The 11149-nt window shown below is 43.9% G+C and overlaps 1 protein-coding gene across 1 annotated transcript in view; it reads left to right on the plus strand.

Moving 5' to 3' along the window:
• The window catches only part of CLEC4A (C-type lectin domain family 4 member A), a 26195-nt gene extending 15219 nt beyond the window's left edge, over nt 1-10976 (plus strand). Inside the window, exons 3-7 of the mRNA XM_042023998.1 lie at nt 379-519; nt 1573-1724; nt 1945-2075; nt 2329-5663; nt 7949-10976. Of these exons, the coding sequence (XP_041879932.1) occupies nt 379-519; nt 1573-1724; nt 1945-2075; nt 2329-2488 (584 nt within the window). The 3' untranslated portion in view covers nt 2489-5663; nt 7949-10976. The remainder of the gene's footprint in view (nt 1-378; nt 520-1572; nt 1725-1944; nt 2076-2328; nt 5664-7948) is intronic.
• The last annotated feature ends 173 nt before the right edge of the window (nt 10977-11149 follow it).

Genomic DNA, 11149 nt, shown 5'->3' on the forward strand with positions numbered 1-11149 from the left:
TCGGGATGAAGGGCTCAGGTGACTGCCTTTTGTCAGGTGGAAAACCCGTTTCCTAGTCCCTCTGCCAGCAGGCAAATGGCCTTCACCAAAACCCAGGTCTCTCCACTATTATTAGCTTTTCCCACGACTTCTTTGTCCCTTTCCTTATCCCATCCTCAGAGGATTTCTAATCCAGCTTTGTCAGCTGAGAAAGTGATTCTCTCACCAGCAGAGGTGAGAGAAGCTCATCCAAGGGAAGGAGTGACTGGTAGTGGGAGAAATGGTCTGCTCTCCTCACATCCTTGTTCAATCCAGATTTCATTGCTTGTTAACGTCACAGAGTCTCTCTAGGGGCTATAAGCAGAAGGTGATGGATAGCACTTGTTGCTCATGCATGAGGTGGAAATGATGATAATAGCTCTTTCCTTCTCTTTCCTCTCTTCTCAGTGGCTTTACTTGATGGAAGCTACGGCCAGTACAAGACTCTCCTCCAGAACTCTACAGAGTGGTACTGTGTCGCCAGCAGTTCTGCAGACAAAAGTGAGTGATGCTGAGAGCCTCATAAGCAATGCAAAGAACTTCACCAAAATTTAGTCTGGTTTTCCCCTCAACCTTTGAGGTTGGGAATATCATTGTCAGTCACAAGTGGATTGTTTTAAGGAAGGAATCTGGGGAATTGAGGGAAGAAGACACTGTATTGTACATTTTTACTTAGGATGCTATGGAAACATATTCCAGGCCAGTGGAAGAGGGTGGGTCGTTCCACACCTGCATTTGACCAACCTTCCTACTCTTCCCCTCACACAACCCCTCTAATGCAAGTCTGGTCTACTGATCTAGATAAAAGTGTTTTTATACAGGCTGGTTCAATCCAGCTCCACTCCCTGTGCCGGCTCACTGCCTGTTCACACAAGCACCATACTCAGTGTGAGGGACAGAGGAGGGAGGATGATGTTAAGTAGTTAGGAATAGCTGGAGAACTGAGCTGCAATCACACATGAAGTTAGGGTAATGTGGAGTGCTGGAATGCCTGTAGTGCAAGTTCCCAAACTCGGTCAGAGATCTGCCCACATGCAACTTCATGTTTTGTGAGGATATATCTGTGGCGGCTTTTTATTCCACCACGTGACTTCCTGGCCATAAGGCAGATCTCTTGGATAACCTGGCTGTGTAAGGAACTGCCTGTGGTGGCAGCAAGGCTGTCAGAGCAGTTTGCTGTAAGTCTCTCAGTCTGCATGAGCTGAGAGCTTGGACCACACTTCTCTGATGGAAGCATTTCCAAGCCAACTACTTCCCATCTTGCTTCCTCAAGAAGGGCAAGGCAGAAGCCACATCTCTCGACAAAGAGATGTTGCATGGAAATGGCAGGAGAGACAGAGAAAGGGAAGGGGCCCCTTCAGGCAGGGGCCTTGTGACAGGAGCCTGCCAGACTGCTGGCAGCTTTACTTGTGGGGTGCAGAAGAGAGCATTTATCTCTGTCCAGACTAAAGATGGGGTTCAAACCCCACTCCTAACACCTGGGACCCTACATTGAACTCACAGTCATAAAGGACAGCACATTTTGTTCAAAAGCAGGATTTTTTTGCCCAACAGTGGAAGGCTGGATGTGCTGCCCAAAGGGCTGGAGAAGGTTTCAAAGAAGCTGCTATTTCCTGTCCACTGATAAGATGTCATGGGCTGAGAGTGAGCAGAACTGCACTGGGATGGGCTCCCAGCTGGTGGTGATCAACAGCAAGGCAGAGCAGGTGGGTGCACAGAGCTGCGAGAGGGACCCAGCAGCCAGAGACACCGTGCTGGGCCCTGGGCCCTGGAGGGCACTCGGAGCTCCTCCTTGTCCTGCAGGGGAGGGGGAAGGTCCTGGCTGCACCCCTGCAGCACCAGCTCCCCTCTGCCACCAGCAGGGTGGACTCCTGATGCCTCCCTGTGCTCAGTTCTGCCCCTCATGGACACTGTGCTTTTTTCCAGGATTTCCTCTTCAACTTGGCAAAAGAAACAGTTACTAACGTCTATGAAACAAAATACTACATAGGCTTATCTGCTCACAAAAATGGGCAGTGGCAGTGGGTGGATCAGACTCCGTATGAAAAGACAGCCACGTGAGTATCCTGGTGGAGTGAGGAGGGCCCTGTAATTCATGCCTGCAGTCCAAGTGACCAGTACATTGTGTAAGGCAGGTATTTCTGTCTTCAACTGCTTTGCAAGTCAGAAAACTTAACTAGTTTTCTAGTCAAAACTATGGCTCCTGATTTCTGTCGCAGTAACGTTCCTTTTCCACAACTGTTTGAGGTGACTCCACATCCACTGTCATGCATGCTAGGGCATTTCCAATCAAGGAACTTTCTTTTACAGGTTTTGGAAGCCTGGGGAGCCCAATTTACTCTTTGCAGAAAAATGTGCTGCAATTCATGTCAAGGGAAACATGGACCCCAACACTTTCAGTAACTGGAATAACGTCCTTTGCTTCACAAATTGCTATCGAATTTGTGAACGGGCAGTCGAACTTCTCTGAGGAAGGACATAAAATCTGAGCTCCAAAGGACCTCAGTTCCCAGCTTGTGCCCCTGCATCCCTTTACAAGCTGGAGATCAGTCCTGGGTGAAATAGCTCAGGCTGATGTCAAGGTCCTGCTGGTCCACTCTCCTCCTTCAGAGCTAATTCTTCAGCACTTTCCTTGACTCCTGGTCCAGTCAATATCTCAATGATGTGGAAAAAGCCATCACTGTTTCATGAAAGGATACTCATCCTTCAAATCACCAGAGCAGAATTTGAAAGAACAGCATTCACTGGAGTGCCCTTGTTCCTCCTCTGAATGGAAAAATTATTAATGGTTTTAATGTTTCCTTCTCCTTCAGCACACTGTGTGTTGATAAGTTTTTTTTTTTAAATGTAATAAATGTTAATTCTGCTCTTTGCATGAGGATGTCTTCTGAGTGACGTGTCCCACATTCCCACAACCCAGCCTCTCAACACAGAGGTTTTAACTTTTCTGTGTGTTTGGCATCTGTAGATGAGAATATTTCTGAGTGTGCTGGACTGGCCAGGAGCAGGAACAACGTAGTGTTCATCTGTAGAGCATGGGAGGAAGGCCCTGAACACTTTGGAGAATTACTTGTGAAGACAGAGCAGGCTGTGTAGTATTCAGTGCCAGCCACTGTTTGCCCACGATGCAGCAGAAAGAAGATTTTGGAGATTCTGCTGAGATATGACAGGATGAGGCATGGCAATGAAAAAGAGAGAAAGCAATTAAATGTAACCAGAAGGATAAAAACCAGAGTCCCCCACGGAGAAATTTCTAATGTGAGAAAAGGGTGGAAGACTCCTATCAGAGGCACCACTGCAAATCAGATACACAGAAGTCTTGAGCAATGCTCTGCTTCCCTAAAATTTCCCAAACTCTAGTCTGCATGTTGCTCCCTTTCGTCAATGATATCCATACTCTTTGAAGAGCTGGGCGTTTCCAGTTTGGGACTAAAAATACAGCCTGAAAAACCAGTTCTGGGTGATTTTTTTTCCATAAAAAATCTGAGTATAAATTTTTGTCACTTCTACCTGAAGAAATGTGTTTTTCAGGTTTCTGGTTTAGCCATTGGACCAAAAGCTTGGCTGTTGCAAATCGTTGCCTCCTAGTTTCCAAAGTTGCTGCATACTTTCACAATGCAGAAAACTATTTTGTCTTGTCCAACACAACAGCAAACCCAAACATTGCAATAGACTTCTCTTTTTTATTTCCCTCAGATCAGTTCTGGAAATTACAGCAACAGGGTTTTGAGGAAGAAAAAGAGGCAGATAAGACACACAGAGAATGACCAATGTTTTACAAGAGATTTTAGAGGCAGATGCAGTTCTGGCTCCTGGAAGGTTGTATGGGGCAAAGCAAAACTCATACCAAGAGATTGGTTTGCAAGAAAATACAACTTGTTAGAAACAATCTCCATGCCCCAAATTTGGAAGACAAAGAGTTTCTTGAGGTGTCATGACAAAAGCGGGATCTTGGGAGATGATGCTGGGTTTGCCTGCAGAATTGCTGAAGGGAGGTTCCTGACCCCCTCTTCAGTATGGATTTGGCTGAAGGAGGTGCCTATCTCCAACAGATAAGAATCAGTCTTTACCCCTCAAGTCTGTTTTGATTCAGGAGGCAGTAGATGTTATAGCAAGAGGCAGAGGTGAAGACAGACAGTCAGGTACAGCACTTTCAGAAAGCTTCAGAAGGACAATCCTGTGTACTGAACCCAGAGGTCGGGTGGGAAGCACAAAAAGTTTATCAGAATGGCATTCCTCATGATGACTCCTGCAGTCCTTGTTTTCAGGTGGACATATTGGCCACATCCCAGCTGCCTCTCAGAACAAGACCTGGATGTTCACCACTCCTTGGCACATTAAATTCTGCTTTGGAAAGGAACTCGGGTCTGACGAAAGCAGCCACAGTGACATTCATTTCTGAGAGTACACACACCATAGAGTGCAGGTACTCTGACTGCTGCAACAAAATTATCTTGTGGTTCAAACCTGAGCTAGCTCCTGGTTTTCTCCAGAAAGCTCATGATGCCCAATCTTTGAGATGCTGTCTTCAGCTGGAAAAACATCATTAGAGCCATGTCAGAAGGACATCCAGTGTTGATACTTATGGCCAGACCTATTAATTACATCTGTACGCTGAGCATGCTGCTCTCTTTGTGTTGAGCTCTGACAGCTGAATCTTCCCTTATAGAATATACCTGACTTTCTCTAATAAATGATGACCCTTGCCAAGCCAAGAGATGAAATAAAGTGAAATGTATGTGCTTTTCATGACACCCACTGTCTTTTTATAAGGACTTTCATATGAAATTTTCCTCCAAGGTGTCTGTTCTTTTTTCAGACAAAGCAGAGAATTACTCCCCTACTCTTTGTCTTTTTCTGTTTTATCCCACCTCAGATTCTTTCATGTTCCCTTATAACATCCATTTCTCCACTTCTTTATTTTCTTTGCATGCTTGCTGTCCCTCATACTGATTCCCCCTTTACTTCTTTTTTTTTTTCCTTTTAAATTTTGTTTCCTTTTACCTTTTCTTGTAGACCACAGATGAAGAGCATACAATGTTGTCTGGGAGAAATAAAAGAGAGAAATGGCATTTAAAGAAGTTCTGGCACTGGACACACATCATGTTCTGCCTTTTAAAATTTAGTGTTTCTGAAATTATTTCCTAAGCAGTCTTGTGTAAGGTATTAATACTAACTGGTAAAACTAACAGGTACTGCTGGCCTTGAAAGGTTCTTTTTATCCAAAGGATCCACAACCCCCACTTCAGTTGTCCAGTTCATTCTGGTTATCCATTGTTTATCTCACATGGTCTAAGACAAATCCTATGATTTTAGCCTTTATGTCTCTACCTGGTTACAAGGAAATATAAACACTTTTTTATTTTATATGCAATCAGTTTACATACCTGAACAAACTTTTTCACATCCTGCTGCTTAATTATAAATCATTTATCTTGACAGGATTTTGGACAATCTGCTGGTTTCCTGGAAAGGCCTCAGCTGATCATGAGGTCCAGCACTTCAGCTCTATCTCCTGCTCACAGCAAGTCACTTGCACTCTCTCAGTGTCCCTGTGATCTACATTCATGTGACCAGGAGGAGATGCAGAGAGCCTGTGACTGTCACTGCAGTCCCTTGTGGTGCATCAGTGGCCTTACAACAAGGTAAGAATTCTGCAACATTCACTAGAAAAAGGAAACACAGCCATAAGACAAGGAATTTCTCCTCTCAGGATCTTGAAATTCACCATAAAAACTGGCTTGTGCTATAGTCCGTGTTTTAACATAGGGGAAATTCAGTGTAGCATTTAAGAACAGGACATTGATCTGGTTATTTAGATTGGAGATCAAAACAGACCACTGTAAACATGCTCCAGTGCTGCTTTTCTGCCATGACATTCAATCCTGTAAGGTGAGGCACCTGCTGTCCTAGATTCTCATGCAGACTGAGTTGCCACAATTTTACACTCATGAGATGCCTGCAAATTTACTCTAGCTAAGGATCAAGAAGGTAAGTTCGCTGCCTGAACACTCTTTTACTTCTGACATGAGCTAAAGCAGCTGTTTCTCACTACACAGTTGCCAACTCTGAAATCAGAGCATGAAGGCAACCTCTTTCAGAGCATTAAACACAGATCAAGGCCTTTCCTGTGCTGTCCATCAAGGTTTTCCTTTAAATGATGACGTAGCCATAATTTGACCTGAGTTCTTCCATTTATTTCCAGCTTTATTATGTCCTAACATCTCTGTTTTTAAAGTGACATTTCCCCCCCTTTCCAACTCTTCTCCTAATGATTATAATTAACAAACTTTGCATACCTGAAATCAGAGTAGGTCTGGAACAGAGAATGTTTTGGAGATAAAGAAACAAAGTAAAAAATGGGAAGGGGTTGCTTGGTTTCATTGGTAATAAGAGAGCAAATGCTTCCCCTTCTGTGGTTAAAACTACTCCTTTTGGAAAGGAAGTAGTAGGACCCACACAGAAAAAGGCAGTCTTGGGAGGGAGCCAAGAATGAGCTCTTCTATCACGTGTACAATGCAGAGGCACTTCTCAGATTCATTAGGACACCACACCATTCAGACGCCATTTAAAACTACTGCAGAGCACTGGCTTTATGACAGACAATCACATTTTCATGAGTCAAGACCTGCTTAGGAGATACATTGCTTCATGGGACTATCTGACCAGCTGGGAAAAAAAATCACAGCCAGCTGCTGGGAAGGGTTCTCCTGGACTGGATATCCCCAGGCCTTAAAGAAAGGAGTCAAATTCCTCCTGACCAGATAAGAAAAGGTTTCTGCCCACAGATTCTTTTTTGAGTCATCATCATCTGGGAGCTCAGGCACATTTTGGTTTTTAGAAAATATCTCAGTGGAGGCTTTCTATCCAAAGGCCTCTTGCAACTATGAATCGTAAGCATCACAGTACAAAATACATGTATGCAAGTTTAGAATTATTCTACCTGCATTCTTAAAATCTTTTATTCAATTCAATTACTGATCTTTTTACAGGGCATTTTTCTTTTTTTTTTTTTTTTTGTGAAGTGTAGCTATCCCAAAAATTTTAAAACCATACTGAAGAACCAAAGTAGCCCTTTAACAACATCAGATTATTAAAGAAGCTCATCTGTCTAATATTTACAGAAAACCAAAAATCAAATAGTTACATAAGTACTCTTCATCCCAAAGGGGAGGGCTGTGCTCAAAGGCTTGATCCCTACTTTTTTTTCCCAGTTGTTGCAATTGTTCAAAACAAGATTGATAAAAAATATCAACCCACCTCTCCATGATCATAAGTATGCATATTTAAAATATCTCAGCATACTTACAATACATAAGACTCTCTTCTCACAGCACAAACTGCAGGATCCCTGCCTAGAGACTCTGCACAGGTGATGTTTGTACTGTCAATGAACACTGGTTGCTACTGAATGAAGTATTGCACCACAAAACTGAAAGACTGGCTTAAATGTATTATTAGGAAAAAAAAAAAACAGAAAGGAAAAGAAAAATAACAATTTTCAGTGATCAGAAGTCATCTTTGGTACTGTCCAAAGGCTGTGGTTCACTATTACATCCCAAACCAGTACATTCCACAGACCAATGAGCCTTGCACTGTGCTGAGATCACCTATTACTCAAAACAAGCACATTTTCTGAGGACTGCTTCAAAAACTTTTCCCTGCAGCTCTGGTTCTCCTGCTGAAGTGTGCTACTTGGAGACAGATCAGGACTGACTCATGTTGAGTTGTGGAATCCTGTGAGCTGGTACATGTACACAGTTGCTGGAGACTAATAAACGGAGTGAGATAATCTGGGGTAGGGATCCAGGGGCTGCAGAAAGTGAGGAAAGGAAAGAAGCTTCCCTGGATTAAAATAATAAATTTGTAAATGTGTTGCAAGCTTAATTTGCCTGCAGATCCATGGTCTGACTTCCTCAATTGATTTCAGATGTGCCTCATCACAATAAGCCTGCCTGGCAACCACTGGACTATGCCTGACCTTGGTTACCATCACCAGACCCAACCCTGACCCGAGGATCGATTTCCATGCTTGACCTCAGACCTTCCTCATCCCTGCAGACTTGTCTAGCAATCTGGACCCTGGCTGTTGTGCCACGTGTGCCCTGCTTGCCTCACTCAGGTGTTGTGGCTGGTCCCCAGCTGTCCTGCTGGCTGTGTTACTGCAGCTGGCTCCTGGCCACCTGACCCGTGGGGAGCAGCTGCCTCCACTGTGCCCTGACAGTGTCTGCTGCACCACAAAGCAAATCTTCAACTGGGATTTCTTTTATTTTGTTGTTTTTTGGGAAGGCAGATTCTTGTCAGTTTGTTTTAGTAAAGTAGCTCTTTACTATTGCATATTATTCCACAGTTCACTTCAGATTTGGGTAGAATTTGCTGCTGATAGCCACCATTACTTCTTCACTGTAATTGTCATCTCTTCAGTCCCAATTCTGCTGGTTTTCATGCTGTTTGCAAAAAATCTCTTTTTTCAGCAATGACAAACTTACTATACTCCTAAATATCTTCCTCAGCACTGATGACAACCACAACCAGCTTTAAAAGTCATGTTCCAGTAGCTTTTAATAGGATTTTGATATCTTTGGTTCTTTTTCCTTCAGTGACAATTAAACAGGCTGAACTGGTTCCTTATAGCTCCAAAGGAGTGCAAGGGGGATACAGAGCCATTCACATCTTTGAAATGGTGCTACACTCCACTTACTTCAGCAGGTCTGACAGAATCTGGGAGAGCTTTATATGTTGGGTTCCAGCGTGGCCTCTGGTGGACAGTGCTGCCTGGATCTGTGCAGAGGATCAGCTGTGTTTGTGCAGAGGGCTGCTTACCTTAAGAGAAGGAGCCACATAAATCAATCCAGAAGCAACTGATATGTAATCTCAACACAACTGTTGCAGAGCCACTGACAGATTACAACTTCCCTGTTAGTTTCAGAGCCATACAAGGCCAGATGTAGTGATTGATTAATAAAATCCTTCTGTCATAAAGACATGCTTGGAGGAGCAAATGGAGCATGGAAACACAGCACCCATTTTTCATGGAATCATGGAATGGTTTGGGTTGAAAGGGACCTTCAGTGTCATCGAGTCCAACTCCCCTACATTGAGCAGGGACATCTTCGTCAGATCAGGTTGCTCAGAGTGCCATCCAACCCGATCTTGAATGTTGCCACCTCTGGCTCCGGGCAACCCGTGCCAGTGTTTACACTTGAGCCAGCCTCTCTTGAATCAGTTCTGCCTGACTGACAGCAGATACACCACGTGAGTCAAGCTGCTGGAGCTGTGAATTATTGAGTGGTAGCCTGGGCAGCTGACGAATTTATCAATTCAAGTGGTAGAAAACACCTCTAGTGCTGCAGTCAAGTAGAGCTGAAAGTACCTGCTAATCCTACTGACAAAAGTGGAATACTTCAACAAAGATTAATTGAAAATAATTCTGAGACTTGGCCTTTAGGAGCTTCCTTATCACTCATAACAAACTTCAGTTCCACTGGCTTAGTGAATTGTCTTTAAACAGCACGTTTCTTAAATGACAGACAGCAAAATGCTGCTTACAACCAACTCTTCCCCCTACCACTGCCCTCACTTCTCCACTTATGGGGAATTATAAGATAGAATTGGGTTGTGAGCTGTAAAACCTGCCTGCAGAGGCACATGGCAGCACAAAGGAGCACATGGTGGCACAGAGAGGCCTGTCTCTGCCGGACCCTGGGGGAAGGAGAAGTCACACGGCAGACCCTTATGGAGAGGAGCCTGCCAGGAGCTGATACACAGGTGAACAGTGAGTGATCATCCCATAGAAGAACATTGAGAAAGTGTGTTGCTGATGTGGTAACACGGGATAGGTCACACCATACAAGGAAATACAGTGCCTTAGAAAAGTGTATAAAACCAGCTCACTCCTTTGAATAAACCATTCAGATTCCCTGCCCGTCTGGGTCCATGCTTCAATTGCCGACACCCACTGATGGAAGCAATCTTATGCCTGCTGACATCAGGGTCTTATTACATAGTAGGCTGCCCATGTGTCTGTTGCATGCCTTAATTCAAGTTTCAAAGTCTCCTTTGTCCTGCCTAAACCAACTACCTGTGTTTCCCTTCTTTCTGCTGCAATTAGCATAAATTCACTCCCACAGTAATGAGATGAACATGATACGGTACACACGTCATTTGATGGCCAGCCTCCCTCCACTGGATTTTACAGTGACAAATTCAGCAGCAGAATATGTTACTTTCACATACAAGGTCTTGACACTCTCAGAAGATCCTTACTCTCTCCAGAAGTCTGCTTGAATATGTTGGAATTATCTGCTGATTTGAGGATCTGCGTGGTCTCGTGATAACGTTACTGCCTTGTGTATTTCCCTTACAAATATCCATCACAGATAAGGACAAAATGTCCCAGTTATTCTACTTGCCATGAGATATCTGGACATCTGCCACCATCCTTTCTGGTCTTAGAAAAGTTGCTGGGATGGCTGCTGGCCTGGCAATTGCATTGATCATCTTGTTGCAGATGGGAAGCAGACTCTGGGTTGCCAGTGTGGTGTACATCAGCAGCTGGTACTGTCAGGATGACGTTCCTGTGGCCAGCTCAGCCCAGGGGGCTGTACTGACAGATGGCTCAGCACCAGGCAGAGATGTCAGTTCCCCCTAATTCAGCATTCAGGTGAAAAAAGGCAGCCAACTCAAAAAGAACTTTTAAATGTGAAGAAAGAGGAGAATCACCACAGGTAAACCCCTTTGCATGGCCTCAGAAATAATAAATTAATCTGGATGTAACTGTGTTTTAACTGAATCACAGGGAGATCCTGGGATGCTGGTAAGTGCTCCAGTCATCTTTGGTGACCCCACATCTGCTGTTGCTGCATGTTGATGATATTCAGTTTTTAATATCAACCCACTTTAAAGGTGTCTCAGACATGCTTATACTGGGAACATGGAAAGAGATTAATTCCTAATTGAAGGTCTTATCAAAATACTTTCTGAGCTAAGAAATGTGAAGCTTAATGCAAAGACTTTCCCAGGACATTACATATTTTGACATTTTCTACACACATGACCACAAAAAGAAAACCCACAAAAACCCAGGAAAATATGGGTAAGTCATAAATACAGACATGCCTCTTCATCCTCC

Source organism: Corvus kubaryi, unplaced genomic scaffold (genome assembly GCF_017639235.1).
Source record: "Corvus kubaryi isolate FWS band 111438036 unplaced genomic scaffold, C.kubaryi_AGA036_p1.0 37260, whole genome shotgun sequence".
Classification (NCBI taxonomy): Eukaryota; Metazoa; Chordata; class Aves; order Passeriformes; family Corvidae; genus Corvus; species Corvus kubaryi.